The following is an 18108-nucleotide window of genomic DNA, read 5'->3' as shown; positions in this document are numbered from 1 at the left end:
TGGTGAGTGGTGACCTTGGAAGTGACACACCGCACGCAAGAATGATCTTACCGCTGGAAATCCCCTGGAAAAAAATGGTTTAGCGCCTATAAATAGATAACCACAGTGTTTCGATGGCCCTCTTCAAGGCTTACTTTCTGAATTTCTATTCACAACCGGGTTGATCTTTACAAGTTACAGAGATGTGAGTCCGAAATTGAGGTATCAGTTTTGCGAAGAGCTATCGTAGAGTGGAGATCGTTATCATTGATTAAAACAAAGACATTTCTTTTATTTGAATTGTTGAGTGTAGAGTGACATGGAAGCTACATTTGTGACAGGACCTTGAATATGATTAAACCAACCCACGAAGGTTATATGTGGGCGGTAATGCATGATGGTCAATCTGCGGTTTATCAAATGAAAGACATACCTTCCTCATTTGAATAATTGCAATCATTTCTATTTTTCCCTGACCAGTAATCATCCATAAAAATTATCTTTTAGCAACAGCAACAAAGATGAGACTCCATCAATGTAAAACAAAAAAGAGAGGAAAAAGAAGGATAAAATTGAGACTTTACGATTGGACTACTGAATTTTATCATCAAAGACTTAATTTTATTACTCTTTCACGTGACCTGGATGTCTAATATTCACAAACGTAAAAAAAGGAGAGGGATGGAAGGAGTTAAGAAGAGACGAGTGTTCGCTCAAACACAGCGAGTGCGCATGCCCAGTGGTCGTTACCGTGGCACTTACTTCCGTCTGACGTCCAAAGATGTCATTAGAAATTGAAGAAACATAATCGACATACCTCAGATTACATCCTGTTGTCGTTATGACGCTGAGGCTTTGGACACGAACCCTTTCAATTTTGCCCAAAGCCGTTCCGGTCTGACAAATAACAGGGAGTGTGTTTCGTCATGGGCTATAGATGAAAGAGAGGGACGACGTTTCTGTAATTTGGAGGCAATGATGATCACCGACTTAGCAGGAAAATTGCATATCAGATATTAGGAAAATGTAATTGTGGATTTGGCAGCCATTTTATTACTAGAATAATGATGATTTGTTCTTACATACCCGATTGTGGCCCACGCAACTATCATATGCAATGATCTTATTCAATGATACATTGTGTACCTATCAAGGGATCCAAATGCGCATTTGGTTTCGTGATGTACCGATGTGGGGCAAATAACAATTCCAGTAAAAAGTGAAAATAACAACCTTCATTCGGTACCATATTCCATCGGTAACTTCTTAACGCAGAACGTCTTAATGCGGCTAAACTCCTTCTTCCTGTCCTTTTATAAGAGTGTGAAGTCAAACTGTCGGCTAAGCCATTGTCTGGGACATGTAATACTCTATTACCGCTGCTACAGTAATGGTATAATCTACCAAGGAAGCTAAACCTCCGGAAACATTGTTCAATCGAAGTCATTTTGTCTGAGTGTTCTGTGATTTTTCATGTTTTTTTCTTCGGATGTCCGTTCATGTAATTCGTAACGGACATTGGGCCACGAGCCTTTTGCAACTGATCTTTTATTCAACATCTTCTCTACGAATTTCTCTACATTGCTGCATTTTTTATCCACCCATCGACCAAACGCAGCGTTGCAATTACAGAAACCGCGTACGGATACGACCTACATTTTCTATGTATATGTTACAGGTGGGGTACAGGCAGTACATGCGCAAGTCCATACCATTAAAACAAAAGGTTACACGTATCTCAGCTATGCCCGTCAATAACCTCCCAGTCTCTGGCCGGGCACCGGATGCTTCTGTTCCTGCCATTTGTCAAATGTCGTCTGCGGTTTTAAGTGATGGGGGTAGCCAACAACAAACCTGAGTCGTGATGTACGTCTAAATGAGCCTTATGAGTTATGTCAGTCTTACTTCCGGGTCTTATCATACACACCTTACATAAGCAGAAAAAGTAGAATAATGATGAACGGCAAGGTCCTTGCCCCACATTTTTTGTTTAAGAGGAAATAATTCTGTTATACATGTATTACTTTATTGCACAACATAAACAGAAAAAGTAGAATACTGATGAACGGTAAGGCCCATGCCTACATCTTGTTTTTGTTTAAGAAGAGGAAATAATTCTGTTATACATGTATAAAGTGTACAAAACTCAGTTTGACGCTTAATATGTACAATGTAGGTGTATTGTGTACATATGTATGCTCCTTATTTGCTGTCAGTGTGGAAATCAGGTGTCCCACATAGTACTTTGCAGGCTTCATGGCATTGATCACAAAGCAAAAAGGATATCCGGAAAAGAAGGAAGTGAGTATTAAGAACGACTTCATTATAAACCTTTGTGAGTCGTTTAAAAGGAAACGCTTTACATCAACCTGAGATTTGCACATTCGAAATAAAGAATTAGTCACCATCAAATATTACCATCCCTCCATGAAGTGCTTACAGAAGTTTTACGTTGATTTGTTTGGATTGTGATAAAGGCAGACGTATTCAATATCCTGATTATAAGTGGCTGCCTCCGTTGTGTTTACTTTCCTATTGACTAAAATGAGACCACACACCTACGTTCGCACGTTCAGCTGGGTGGCCAGTGGGCATCAATTTTTTTTCAAGTAAACGCTCTTTTTTTTTTCAAATAGAATATCTTGTTGAAGAGACAAATAAGGAAGCGCGTCATTGGACCGCTCCCCATCTCGACGCGAGGGAGTGTGGGCGGGTCGTCCAATCACGACGCCCGTACCAGTGCACTCGTGTTGGCTATAAAATAAGGCCTGCAGTCCGTCCGCTTCACTCACACAACCGACGCGCTACTGGAAGGGAACACCCGACAACAAGCCGACAACGCCACGACAACCCTCGTACCAGATTCCCAAAGAAGCCCGACCCGCCACCACCATGAAGACACCCGTCATCGCAGCCGCCGTGCTCTGTCTGCTGGCGACCACCTTTGCGGCACCGACAGGAAAAAAAGAGGTAAGGATCGGGCGCCGGTTGTGTCTGACATAATGTAGGACGACGTGTAGATAATTATGTATTTTACCCTGAATCCTGATGTGATTACGACGTTCTTCGCCAATTTGTATCCATTTTGTATCGCTTTTGCGAGAAGGCTGTAGATACCGTCAGAACTTATTTTCTGTCTCAGACAAGGCACTGTATGCTAAAGGCCCTGTCACACTTGTGCGTATATACAAGCCCGCATGAGTTGCGTATTAACATGTTTTGGTTTAGGTTAAGTTTGCAGCCGAAGAAGTAACTTCTTTGGTTTGATAACTAGACTGCCCAACGGTGGGTCAAAGTAGAAAACAACTTCCTCCCCTTAAATTTACTTAAACCCCAAAAAATGTTACTGCGGAACTCATGCGCGCCTGAATATACGCACAAGTGTGACAAGGCCCTAAGCAAGGAAAGACGCATTTGAAATGATCTCTGGTTGATTCCTAGATTCTTTGGTGTGCAAGGCAGCATAAACCTACCGTAATCAGATTTTCACAACATTTGAAAGTGACAAACTCCAGCGAAAGTCAAATTTGCTTTTGCAAAATTGAAAATATCTTCCTGCAATGTGCGTAATTTTGACGCGGTGTTAAGAACTGAGTCAATATACGGCAAAACTAGGCCAAATTAGCCTGGACAAAAGACAACATTTGATATGACTTTTGGAGAAAAACAGAATACTCAGATTACGCCTCACGGAAATGCCAAGCTTCAAATTGTCTGGTATTGTGCCAAAAAGGGTTGAAATTGGATATCAGTTCACTCTCCTCGGGCCAGAGAGACAGATCAATAGAACAAATTCAAAGAAAAAAGATCGACGAAAGATTTTAAATCGGAAGACAAACAAACGGAACATATCGACAATCCAGAATTAAACACAAAGATCACATTGGATGGAATATTAAAAACCTTTTGAATTTATAAATTAGATAAAACATATGATATAAATTCCCTTCAACAGTTTTAACTTAAGTTAGCTAGGTTTCTCATCTTATTTTGTTGTACAAAAATAGGCAAAGTCGGTTTTGCAGGAGCTACGTTCTTAGACAGAAAGAATTTGAGTTCATTACCAAGCTGTTCACCAGCGTCAACCCGACACTCCGTTTTGTTTTTCAAGCAATTTTTCTTTTCAAGGCATAATAGATAATCAGAAAAGTTATCTAACAGACCACTATACTTTGATAAGGTGATAGGTAACACATGGCATGAGCGTATGCTGATGTTTCATTGCCCCTGGGTGTGATTAAACTCTACAGATAGCACCTGCGCGCGACTTGATTCTCTGTCTCTCCTTGAAAAGGGAATTAGACACCTTAGCTCACCTGCGGTCTGAAACAACACACATATAGAGTGACGTCACATGTTTGCCGCAAATTGGACCAACCCCTTATGCAAGTTAGGAAATAAGACAACTCAAGACGAATTAGGGACGCTGCTATGAACGATTTCAGTCCGTCGATATGTCTTAGCGACAGGATAATCGTCTTTGTCTAAAATCAGAAAAAAGAAGAAAAGTTTAACCATCGTCAGGTTCTCATTTGCAGTAAGCCTGATGATGATTATCATAATTGTATCTTGTTATACTTTGTATCAGGCTGTAGTCTACGACCTACGGCACTATTCCCGGGGGACGTAGATATAATGAGAGTCGACATGTGTTGCCTGGAAAGGCATTCATTCTTCCACGGTTCAGCGCTCCGGGTTAGAGACCGCTAGTAGAGGGCCGATGGTGCAGTCACCTTTTATAAGATCGATAAGGCGAAACAAATCAGAGTATGAGCCAGTTAAACGGGCATGTCTGAAAAAGATGCATGGGTGCAGATTCCGTAGCGCTCCTGTGACATTGTTAATAAAAGCTCTTGGGACATTGTTAAAGATATATCGTATAGCTTGAATACCGATAATTGGGTTTTTAGACTGGGTCTGGTGTTCATACGTCTCACTATAGATTTGCTTCATAGAACTCAATTCAACAAGAACCTGTTGATGATGTCGTCCGCTCCATTTAACCTACACGTTCATTATCAGTATGATGCATTGTTGAGAAGGTCTAAAGACGTGTTCAATTGTGTTTTCACCCTTCTTAAGCCTTTGGATCAGCATAATTTGGTGGAAATTATTTCTTCGTCACGGACAGTTTATCTTCTGTCAAAATACCCGACATTGTAATTCATCGTGGATCAATATGACAGAATGCTTGCTCCTTCAGAGTAAAATATACTCTTATCTTTCACACCAGTTATTGCTGCTACAGGAAGATATATTTGATCATCGGCAACGGACCCTTCAAGCTACCGCAAAGAAATATGGTTCTCCTCTGTACCTTTCTCAAAAAGAAGGAAACGGTCGATATTGTGCGCCGCACACATCCGTTAAGCATCAAGGGCTTTACGTCTCAAACTTTTTCTGTCATCGTTGCACTTATACCGGGGGATCAAGACTCTAAAATGATCTATGTTTTCTGTCACTGTCTACTATATGGTCATTGTTAAGTATTACATCATCAAGCATAATTGACATGATAATTGTATTGCCCAACAGTTGTATATGATGCAGCGTAGGACAACTTGTTTAACGATTTTGGATACAAAAACATTAACGCCACAAGAGAATACATCGCATCGCTCGTCTTTAAATTGGTGATATGCAGACGGCTAGAACAGAAAACCAAAACATATCAGAAAGCAACACTGTATTTGGCTGTCGTGTTGTGCCCTTGCCGCAATAGATATGTCTTGTTCTGGCCCCATTACCACAGCTGCTGCATCCAGGATACGCGTGGCAATCAAACTAGCCATCCTTGACTTATGAAAACACGTGAACACAGACGTTTGGAAATGGAGGGTCAACAACTTCGTCTGTACTCCGGTAATTGGCAACAGCAGCTGGTGGTTTGTGTGTTAGGCCATATTGATTTGATAATATGGATGACATCCGCGCGCTCATCAATTTTCGTCCGTTTCCAAAAATAAAAATAAAAAGTTTTCGGCCAAACTGTAAATCGTTAAAAGCAGTTGTAAAATGAGAAAATACATGCTGTGAATTGCAAAAATATATTTTAAAAAACCCGATGCTAATGCCGACGTCAATTCCAAAGTCCAAGAGGAAGTTTTGAACGAACAGAAATGACGAATCTATATTTCGTTCTGCCATATTCGGTGTGTTTACTTTCGTTCCTCCTTCCTGACCACGTATATTTCATAATGAAGGCAACATTTTGATTGCCAAACTTTTTTTTATTCGCACGCTCGCATCACTTTTGGGGTCCCCATAGGATGTCATCCATATAATCCAATCAGCATGGTCTTATGAAGGATGCGTGAAGCATACCCAGTGTACGTATACGTACAACACACAGCAATGAGGATATCTGAACTAATTGCAATTATAATGTCAACCAAAATCAAGCCCATACATCCTGTTTTCACGCTTTGGTGCGAATCATATTCTGTAGAGCTCTGTGTTTTCTGAACATGTTATTGGTAGCGTATCGTTGTTTGATAAGACATGTTGATGTTATCGAGGGAAAGAAATACGAGTTAGATTTTGCAGCTTCTACTTACCAAAACTTGTATAACGATCTTACACTCGAAGAATAGATCGCGTTCAACACAACCAGAACACGATCTGTCAAATCTATCAGAACATAAAGAAAATACAGTATCCTGCATGAGAAGAACACCAGCTTTTGAATTCTACGTTTGCACATGTCTGTGATATGGGTTACGGTTTAATGAGTTCCCCAAATACTGCATTTATCAGCACGATACTGATGCATCGTGACTTATTTGGGTCAGCTAATATTCTTTCAGGAAAACTCAACATCGAAAGAAATCCACCCGCGTGTGTCTAAAACAAGGCTGGCAAACAACTCTTTGTTATGTTGAGAAACAAAGCACCATGCAATATTGAGTAAATTACCGAATATGACCCAAACCCACGATACGTAAAGGGGAAGTTAAAGATAAACTTCCAATTCTTAAAGTCACATTTACGATGACCTTTAAGCATGCTTTGATACCTTATTTCGTACAATGTCAAGTGCATCTGGCATCACCTTCGTGTAGTTGATAGAGCCACTTAAAGCAAGAAGCTAGGATTGAGAGAGAGAGAGCAAATTTCTCTTAAGGCGGAAGACTATCTAATTGATCCGTTCATCACCACGCCCATGTCGTGTGAAGAAGACCTTAGATATACGAGGGCCGGACAAACCCGGTCGGGAACCGCTTTATTTTATCTCCAAGACGCGCAAACAAACTAGCCTCCATTGCAGGCCTCTCGCACGGCGATTTTTCAACTTATCGGGGCCAGGTTCTCGTATCTGCTTGGGGCCCGTATCTGCTTGGGGCCCGTATCTGCTTGGGAGACTGTAACCACCGTATAGCCATACGTTTTGTAGCGAGCAAACATACAGCTGATTGATATTGGAATAGCTCCTGTACCTGACTGAATGAGACTTATCGGCCTTTGTCAGCAGATTGAATGGACGTTGATTGTGTCGTTTCATATGAATCAACCTGTGATCAGCGGATACAGAATATAATAGGATAAGAGCTATAGCTAGGGAAGACATTCTGTCTGATAAAGGAATTATGATCTTGTTAGAATTTTATAGACGTCCCAGAGCACAATCTGTTTCTACTTTTTGCCCATTTCCCCAAAATGGCAACAGAAAGTCATTGCAAATGACATGTAGACATCTGTGACAGAACGATTACTCACAAAGAGCCGGTCAATCGTCATGTCTTCATCAAAAAGCTTTTGAGTGGTTGATTGACCTAGATTTCTTTTATCAACTTTCTGGCTAGCGTTTATTACATTACCGACGGAGGCTATCGCACAAAATGAATCGGCATTTGTGGATAGCCCAAGGAAGTTCGATATCGCTAAGTTGCTACTGCTTCTCGATGAATACACTGTCGGTGGATTTAGGGAATGTTTTTTGCCTAGGGTACTCACCGTAAGCCTTGATGGGATTTACAGAAAGCAAAAGAGGTTCATCTAGATCTTATCTCAGAATATGTACAATCGGTAATGTAACCTGTATCAAATAAGGTGAGATAGGGACAAGATTTAGCATTATCTGTATACAATTGTATAAGTTGCATAAATCTTTGATATGCAAACAATGATTTCATCATATATGAAAATAGTATTTTCAATATTCTTTGGTCTCTAGAAATGGCACGGAAACTGAGAAAAAGAAGAAAAAAATAATATATGTATATACCTCATATATCCTCTAATAACAAGTTTCAAAATTAATCATTATAGAATGTTTTGTAGGCTAATCTTTACACAAATTGTGGCATTAGATAAAGTCGCTTTGGAGACTTAACTTCTTTCAAATTACACCAGTAAACAGACTATGCAATGATACAGACATGATCTAAATTTGATAGATTAGAAATGCATTAGAAATCTTACAATACCAATTACATAGAAAAATAAATGGAAGACCTTTAACATTCGCCTAGACACATTGGCTTTGTCACGCTTGCACAAAACTACTAACGTTAATCGAAGTTTGATATATTGTCCTAAATCATCTGCCTGGTTCGTTTTAATGTAGATTATTTTCCCGGAACCCAAACAGCTCAAGTAAGATCACCAGGGTATTTGTTAACCTTTTCACCCCATCCCAATCCTTACGCTCCACCATTAGTTTACATGGCAACAATTAGATCCGGTGGAAACTCCATTAAGATCCTTCCTCCCATGGCTCCAACATAATCTAATCACGGAAAGGTTGCAGAATGCCAGTCTTTAGATGGGATTATGTAGATGCCATTTTGGTCTTTCGTAACCCATCGGGTGACTATATAATGTAAAGAGCACCCATGTTAAAGGTGAGGAAATTTGATTTCCTATATCATATGCATTGCTTTGTCAATTGAGGCAAGAGAATTTAATAAGGAAAGAGACCTTTGTGGCCAAAACATGTACCATATGTTGGAATACAATTACCTCGGAGCAACGTAGAAACACAAGAAAACTTCAAACATTATCATCCTTTTTTATTGAAAGTAAATCATTGTTGTTGTCTTTTTTTAAATTCCTATAAGCTAAGTTGGTCATCACGGGTAGAATAGAAGATGTGAAATACTTTGTGAAGGCCGAAATAACATATGTTTTAGACAACCAGATAAATCCTGTGATATCCTGCTGTGTTCGTCATCACGGGTAGAATAGAAGATTTGAAAGACTTTGTAAAGGCCGAAATAACATATGTTTTAGACAACCAGATAAATCCTGCCAACTCCTGATGATCAAATACATCTTATTTCGGGGACATCATCTTTGTAGATCGTGTCACAGTAATTCGTAACGTGAATGACATATGTGAATGACATATATATATATATATATATATATATATATATATATATATATATATATATATATATATATATATATATATATATATATATACAAATACATTTAAGTGCTATAATATATATTACAACGAATGATGTCGCACGAAAAAGCCTCTGGCCATAGGAACTTGATATCGCTATCATCTTCATGAAATTTTTGCTTCTAATTTATAAAATACATGTACAATGCATGTCCCTCAAATTCCCCATCGATGTCTAAGAAAGATCTGTTAAACGTCTCAGAAAGACTCACTTTTAAAAAAAGGGAAGGTCTTTACCAAAATATTATTATTTGGTTTCTGTCGTTTTCTCTTCCAGGCCGACAATGTGCTAGCTAGATTGACCGTGTAATCATCTTTGTCCGTGGGCAGCGCGTACACTTCTGCTTTTGCGGATGACGCATGTAGATGAGACAATCACGCGGCTACGGTTTCCATTAGGGGGCACTAATTTGACTTAATGTACCGCAAGTCAGATACAATATAGGTAATCATGTTTAACGAAAAACACAGATGCGCCAACGTGAAACCGACCTTTAAATGCCATACGTATGCGACAAGGCGTTCGATTCTGTCGTGGTGAGGGATTCCTAGTTGTGCATTACTTATGGGATTATCAAATTGATTAAGGTGGCAGTACGTTAATGACCGAAATATGTTTCAGCTCATTTGTACCAACGCTGATGGGACGTGCTGTCTACTCCGTTGACAGATTAATTTTACAACCATTCTGTCTATGAAGCATGCATTTGCTGCTGGTACCATATAAAAAGGCTACTTTCAATGCATGTATTATTTCAAGTCTAAAAAATGAAACATATTTACCTTTGCCTACAAAAAGGATGTCAAAGCCAATGAAAACCAAATTTAAGACAGTAATCATGTAGTAAGTTTATTTATTTTAGTAGTAGTTTTTTTTAATGTAATAAGCTTATATATTTTATTTTCAACGCAACACATTGATATTTGCAACAGGCCTAGGCCTTAGGCTTTGACAAAAACACATAGTGCAGTCTTCCGCCCCGCAACACTCTATTGGTTTCCCAACCTTCCGATGCGACAACCTTAGCCGACCTTACGCCCGGTTATAACTACACCCTGGTTGGTGATTTCTTGGCTCAAATCGCGATATGTACGCCGATGAATTTCCTTTATTCAGGCACGGCTTACACCCTTAATGCTATAGAGAGCTGGGATCTGTTTGAGTTGCCGGGAGGTTTATGGTTGAGCGGGGCTGGCCTTGAAGCTGCGCATGTCCTCACATTGCCACCTATAGGGGATCAGCACAAGGTCCCTTTCCACGGAATGGAGTCCGTGGACCGACCGTTGAGTGACCATAAATGCATCTGCATTGTCTAATATTGATATATAATTAGAATAGGATCCATGATATAAAATTATGATTTCAAATACAACGAAACTAGCAGGAGTGTCATCCTGTTCCAGTTACAGGCTCTACGTTTCGTTTGGTGAAGGTAGAGCCTGGAATTGTAACAGGATGACAATCAGACTAAAACAAAACTAAAATGAAACCAAAATAACCTCCTCTTCGATGAAATTCGTTTGCACCGTTAATGAGTTTTTTTTTGTCGCTCAGAGTCGCTTAACAATTGCCAGTGGAGAGGGGGGTGTAATAATGAACTGTAAATGCACCATCCCGTATGCGTCTTGGTTGAAGATCTTTACTTTTTATACCGTTGTCCCAATGCTGTCGTCGGCGATGACTTTATTTACAGTTCTATTGGTTTATAAAAAAATCAAAGCTACCATAGTCTGTAACTACCGACGCTCAGTCCTACAGGCAAAAAATTAATATCCAAGCAGATCTAATGGTGGCAAAGAGTTAAAGACCATATCCAACTGACAAAAGGCGTCTTCATATAGCCACCTTGGTGGTCTTTGTCACCATTAGATCTGCTTGGATATTAATAAGATGTGTTATCTGTCACTGGACATCTACTGCTAGAGAAAAACACCAAAAGACAGCCAAGGCCTCCTTATGATTGGTGAAGTAATGACGGGAGCAACAGTAGCTGTCATGTACTTAACTCTGACTGAAGAATATTGACATAATTTCTGCTGACTCTAGTTTGTTCGATTCCGCATTTCCTGCCAGTGGTTTCTTCTTCTTTAAACGCTTCTTCGAAACATATATAACAAAAGCAGACCGAAATCGATTGTCGGCACTTGCGGAAATCGCTCAAACCTTTTCGTCGTGACTCAACAGTGACTTCTCATCTTTTAAACGTTTGTTGCAAATGAGGCGTCTATGTGCCGCCTTTTTACTTCATTCAGAGAATCCTTCGTGAGAGAGAATCAATAACATGAAGTGTTTCAGACATTGTGATGAAGGCTTCAAAGGGATGAATAGATAAATGTAAAAATAACCGCTATTCATACCACTCAAAAGTTCAAACTGTTCAAAAACGCATACATGGATAATCTACAATTATTCTACATCATTGAAAAACATTTGTGAAATATCATATCAAAATGAGTTCATGACCCGTTTCGCGAGTGTGACTTATAAAGAATATTCTCAGATCTACCATAAGTACAAATTAACTTCAAGACAAGACATTACATGCAGAAACAAGATGACCCTACAGCTTTCAGAAAATCTCAACAACTACAATAACAGGACACTTGAATTATCTCCGTAAAAGGTATAAGTCCTGCAGTGTCTTGAGTGCCTTCTCCACGCTTCCACTGTTTCGTCAATGGGCCACTTAGGATATGAAGAAGTATGATTCTAGACTGACAAGTGTCAATATACAATAAAAGAAGACAACTATGGACAGCTATAGAAGAATCTGAAGCCTACTTAAACACAGTGTTTGAATGGAGGATACACGTAGCTGTTTTATCTTAATGTTTTATCTCATTCCTTTTGATACATCTACAAGACTTAGTTCAAGCAGAACTTTTCGTGAAGACTATGTTGCCGCATGCGCACAGATGTATTCGCTAGGAGACATATCTCACTACAACGTATTACAATGCAGACACTGCTACTTGTTTTTTTTTTTTTAAATAAAACTTTATTGTCATTGAGTACAAAAATACATGGTAATAGCTAGTAACTGTCAACAATGTTGATATATACATACAATCATATTTTTCTTAAAGAACATTCGGATTTGAATAGTGTAATTATGTCCGTTCGATTTGTTCCATACTTAAATTTGCAAATTGTGTTTTTTCCCAGCAATATAAGTTTGTTTATGTACTGAAATTGTTTTAGATTGGAAAGTTGGTACCCTAAGATTACATCATGTGTTGTTAAAGACAGTGTATAACCATATTCAAAAAGAAAAAAGTTTTCAATTTCTGACCATAAAGGTTTTACATTTATACATTCAAAAAAGAAATGTTCTAAATAATCAACGGTATCACAAACAGCACACTTATTGTTTGTTGCTATTCCATAGTTAAATAAACTGACCCTTGTGGGATAAATATTGTGCAAAATTTTCCATTGTAAAGATCGCAATTTTGGTTCTTTAGTAATTCGAAAAGGGGCTTCCCATATGGCTTTCCATGGGTTAGCTTGGAAGTCAAAATGTGGAAATCTTTTCTCCCAAGCACTTTGAGAAACGGGTTTGGTTTCCTTTTGTAATGTTAATATATTTCTAAAGAAACTATTGTTTTGGACTGTCACGTCTTTACCAAGTAATTTGTATTGATGAACTTCATCAGAATGAAGTACTACTCTCCAGCTAGATGGAATAGCATTCACAAGAGCATTGTACTCGAAGATTAAACTCGGGTAATTTCCTACAGTATTCTTAACATCATTCAGAGATATAACATTACCATAACAATCAATTACATCCTTGACATACACAATATTCTTGTTAATCCAGTTACGGTAGAACAACATTTTCCCTTTGTACATAATACACAAATTGTTCCACAAGAGTTGTGATGCTATATCTGTTACATTTTCTATTTCTTCCACTGGCTTTACCTTGTACCACACACAGATCATATTGTTGTAGAAATCAGGTAGCGACTGTATATAGCCTACAGGCTGTAATTGAGACATCTTGCAGTTACACTTGAAGATAGTTAGATTGGGTCCAAAGATATCCAAATAACTCAGCTGGATTTTTTTCCATGTAGAAACAAGTGTATCAGGATAAAGTAATTTCTTAACCCATTTTAACATACAGGTTGCTTGAATGATTTTCATGTCTATCATATTTAGACCACCCGCTGCATGTTCTTGAATAATGACATTACGTTTCACTCTGTCTTTTTTCCATATGAATTTAAAGAACAGAGAGTTTACTTTATTGAGAAAAGTGTCTGGAGGTATTAGTGCGCCCAACATATAAGAAAGTCGAGATGCAACTAAACTTTTAAGAACCAATATTTTGCCCAAGATACTTAAATACCGAGGGGCCCAAGAAGACAATATCCTCTTCATTTTACAAAATTTGTCATTCCAGTTGTCTTCTATTTCAGAAGACAACTGGCTTTCTGGTTTCTGTCACATCAAAGTAATTTTCGGCCGTAACGCCACTGGGACATCCACTTATATTCTGGGGGTTTTCTGGTTCCCGTTAATTGTTACCGAACTCAGGGGAAAAGGATCAGTGCGTGTGGCCAACATCTATAAGCTGTCATGTTTAAATATTGACATCCTTTGGCTTTTTCTTTTCTTACTTGAAAGTCAAAGGTTTTACATAAGACACCTTTTTGTATCTTACAAATAGACACTTCACATGTTGTCTTAACCTCATTAACATATCTATTCAGAGTTTTGGTATAAAACTTGGTTTTCCAGTCCTATCCTTAGCTACTGACGAAAGACAGTGGATGTTGTCTGAAACGTCTGACTGTTTCAAAATTATATTCAGTTGCTTGACTTCACAGGTCTTTGTATGCTATTTTCCGAATTAATAATCACAAATTGAACTGATCATTGAAATTTCTTTCTTCAGGAACATGAAGGTAACGGAGATCAGACCATCAGCGCTGCAAGGAAACAAGTAGTGAAGAGATCTGCTCCAATTTACTATTTTAAGAGAACACCGCTGGACCCCATCGAAAACGGTCAATACAATTACAAGAAGTGGCTTTTCAAGCGAGACCCCCTGAGTCCCATCACCAACGGTCAATTTCAAGGAAAACGAGACCCCCTGAGTCCCATCACCAACGGTCAATTTCAAGGAAAACGAGACCCCCTGAGTCCCATCATCAACGGACAATCGCAAGGAAAACGAGACCCTTTGAGTCCCATCACCAACGGTCAATTTCAAGGAAAACGAGACCCCCTGAGTCCCATCACCAACGGTCAATTTCAAGGAAAACGAGACCCCCTGAGTCCCATCATCAACGGACAATCGCAAGGAAAACGAGACCCCCTGAGTCCCATCATCAACGGACAATCGCAAGGAAAACGAGACCCCCTGAGTCCCATCATCAACGGACAATCGCAAGGAAAACGAGACCCCCTGAGTCCCATCATCAACGGACAATCGCAAGGAAAACGAGTCCCCCTGAGTCCCATCACCAACGGACAATTGCAAGGAAAACGAGTCCCCCTAAGTCCCATCGAGAACGGACAAGGTAAGCGAGACCCCCTGAGTCCCATCGAGAATGGACAAGGCAAGCGAGACCCCCTGAGTCCCATCGAGAATGGACAAGGCAAGCGAGACCCCCTGAGTCCCATCGAGAATGTACAAGCGAAACGACACCCCCTGAGTCCAATCGACAACGGTCAAGGTAAGAGAGAACCCCTAAGCCCCATCACCAACGGGCAGGGCAAACGGGTGTACTCAACAGGACTAGAGCGCAGAAGGCAGTTCGCCTGTACCCCCGGCAATGACTGCGACGCAGCTGGCGATTTGTTTCCAGGGAAGCGCTCCTCCCCACTAAGCCCCGTGGACAACGGTCAGTTTAAGAGGTGGCCGCTGCTTAGTCCAATCGAGATCGACCAATTCAAGAGGTTGGCGTCCCTGAATCCCGCCGACGAAGGACATATCCAGAGATCAAATTCCGACGAAGTCGAGGGTTACAACTCGGCTCTCGAAAACGACGTCTACGATTCGGCCATCAATGCCCTCATGCAGCTCGAAGAGGAAGAGGCCGAGGAGGGGTCTGATGAGGATGCGAAGTGTGAGTATCTGACCGATCCGATCTGTTTCGGCAAGAGAGAGGTGAAGAAGTCGCCTGTCCTGTCTCCCATCGAGAATGGCGGTTACCAGAAGAGAGCCGAGATGATGTCTGACCAAACCACGAATTCCGACAAAGGCCCCAGGCGGATGGAGTAGCCACTATACATGGAGCAGCCAGGAACCCAGACGTCCAGCACAGAGCACCAGTATTAATGCCAGGAGTGAAGAAACCTTGCCTATTTAATCTCAGTTTGCATGCTTAGATTCTTAACAGTGATTTAAGTCAAATCCAAGCATTCCAAGGCTACCAAACACAAGGAGAATTTAGTCAATGGGAGAGGAACATCAGTTAATAGTGAGCTGCTTAATCTAGAATGAATTATCATGATACATAAAACTACTACAATAGCATACATTTACAGAGATGGTCAGATTTTATCATAGCGGCAATCATCAGTTATAGAATTGCATTAATGACAACTAGCTGGTAGTTGGCTATAATCAGGTGTTCACAGACTTAGTTGCTTTAATGAAGAATGCAGAAAAGCTTCATATCACAATGATGTAAAGGATTAACTATTAAACAAGACATGTGTCTATTTCATGAAATGATTATATGACGAAGCTGGAAAATCATTCTGGTCTAAATTGTACATAATGAATTGTCATGTGCGAAGTTAGACCGATCTTCTTCGTTGAAAGAAAGAATAAAAGCATCTATAAAACGTCAAGTCTCTGTCTCCCGTCTTTGGTCTTCGACAGAAATTAACGTTACAGTTAGTTGTATTTGGTTACAGAAACGTTTTTTCTTCTTCTTCAAGCTGATCTAGATCTGTAGCAAAAGGTGTGGCTTTATAATGTACTTTGATAACTGCAGCTTTTGGTACCCACCTACCTCTCGCTGTCCCCTTGTTCTTGCCATGAAAAGCAGCACGAGTATGAGTAGCGTCCATGTAATGCAATCTTTAGATGCAGAGATCTATGGCAAACATGGCAGCTTTCGCTCGATTGCATCCCCAGTGAATAACAGTAGAGGCCTCTAGCCTGCTGGGCCAACCTTACTGTCTCATGTGTCAGTCCTCTAACCTCGATTGTAAGCTTCACCGTTTTCTGATAGGAAGTTCTCTTCGTCTGTCATGTCAGGTATGAGGCTAAGCAATATCAGAATGTGGAAAGCATTGAAAACCCGGAAGCTTTCGGAAAGCTAGACGTACTGGTGTTAGTCAGCAACTCAGGCTTGGGACTCTCAAAAAGTAAGTTAATGAAGCATGCTATATAGCTAATGAAAAACAGAAGTAGCATAAAACAACATACGTACATAAATGCACTGTAAAAAAGTATAGAAAGGTTATCTAAACAACACTATTGCCATTTTTGTGGCAAAAGTAAAATGAGCTACCGGCACCGGTACCGTTACAGACGTTTCGTCAACCGAGGGAATACGATGGAGCTATTAAACAATGTTACTGTTTCATTCATAGCACGTCTTTATTAAAAGTGCACATTAAAACACCATTTAGAAATGTCTTCTTGACAAAATACACGCCGATTTAAGTAGAATTTAATTGTAGACCATCCATAATCGTTATAACCAGCGAAAAATAGATGGGAAGAAAGAAAACAAAAAGAGAATATATATGTTTGCAGAAGGATAACGATTGCATGATTGGATGAAGTAACGTTTTTGCTATTTCTCACACACATTTACACACACAACAGAATCAGTTAGCTCAAAAATCATATTTTAATGCAGTCACAATACCAAACGCAAGAGGGCACTGTTGACCTATCACATTGCCGTCAGGTTCCCATGACGTAATCGTAATCTAGTCGTTCAGACAAATAACATCTGAGGCATGACAGTTTTTCCTCCCGCATAAAGTCTTTAATGAATATAAAGTATTAACATCGCTCTTTACGAAGAGTGGTCACTTTGACATGTGAAAATCCACTAAAGTACAATGTGGTTCAATTGAGATGTACATTTTATGTTAAAGACCCACTATGTAGTTTTAGGCCAATACAGAAAGTAGATTTTCCTACTGTTTCTTTGCATAGCAAGCTTTATCAACTCTATAGAATTGCTTACCGATATTCAGGAAGGGAGGTTACAACATTACTGCACCATACAAACAACTTTAACAAACTGTTATCCTCCATCCAAAACAAGACACAGTGTGAAACTAACACATGGCCACACATGGCTTCTGTACTTCTTATCAGGCTGATCGCCCAGTGGGGTGCCTGTTTACAGTTCACCAGTTTCTGTAAAAAATCATCCTTACCAGAGTTCTTGCAGTTTTGAAGGGAAAATAAAGGCACTTTGACCCCCCCCCCCCACTGTCTAGGTAGGGTTAAGGTTGTTCCAATTGATCCCCTCCCTCCACACTTCCTGTTGATGGCCCCCATCTTCATACTTGATTTCATCAAGTTTCGATCGACTAGTTATAAGAATTCCACCTTTTTATTTTCAGGTTTCATTCTTCACCTTGTGACCTCGGTAAGGGCAAACATGGACGGACACCAGGTGGCACAAACTGATGGAGCGCGGATATCCGGCTTTTCCTTTAATTGACAAGAATTCCCTGACCCGTAGCAGACCTGTACCTTAACAAGGGTCTGTGAGACGTTTTC

General features: G+C 39.8%; 1 protein-coding gene across 1 annotated transcript; it reads left to right on the top strand.

The window, feature by feature from the left end:
- The first annotated feature begins 2753 nt into the window (after positions 1-2753).
- Positions 2754-16205, top strand: LOC136443653 (uncharacterized). Its single transcript, XM_066440970.1, has 2 exons — positions 2754-2949; positions 14299-16205. The coding sequence occupies exons 1-2, from the start codon at positions 2872-2874 to the stop codon at positions 15628-15630; spliced, it is 1410 nt and encodes a 469-aa protein (XP_066297067.1). The 5' UTR covers positions 2754-2871; the 3' UTR covers positions 15631-16205.
- Positions 16206-18108: the final 1903 nt, after the last annotated feature.

Source organism: Branchiostoma lanceolatum, chromosome 10 (genome assembly GCF_035083965.1).
Source record: "Branchiostoma lanceolatum isolate klBraLanc5 chromosome 10, klBraLanc5.hap2, whole genome shotgun sequence".
NCBI classification, from domain to species: domain Eukaryota; kingdom Metazoa; phylum Chordata; class Leptocardii; order Amphioxiformes; family Branchiostomatidae; genus Branchiostoma; species Branchiostoma lanceolatum.
This window is presented reverse-complemented; position numbering and strand designations above follow the sequence as displayed.

Bases quoted from the DNA above. Each gene is read 5' to 3' on its own strand.
- LOC136443653 (XM_066440970.1), top strand. From the start codon at position 2,872: ATGAAGACACCCGTCATCGCAGCCGCCGTGCTCTGTCTGCTGGCGACC. The intron at 2,950-14,298 runs GTAAGGATCGGG...TTCTTTCTTCAG, and splicing joins CACCGACAGGAAAAAAAGAG to GAACATGAAGGTAACGGAGA.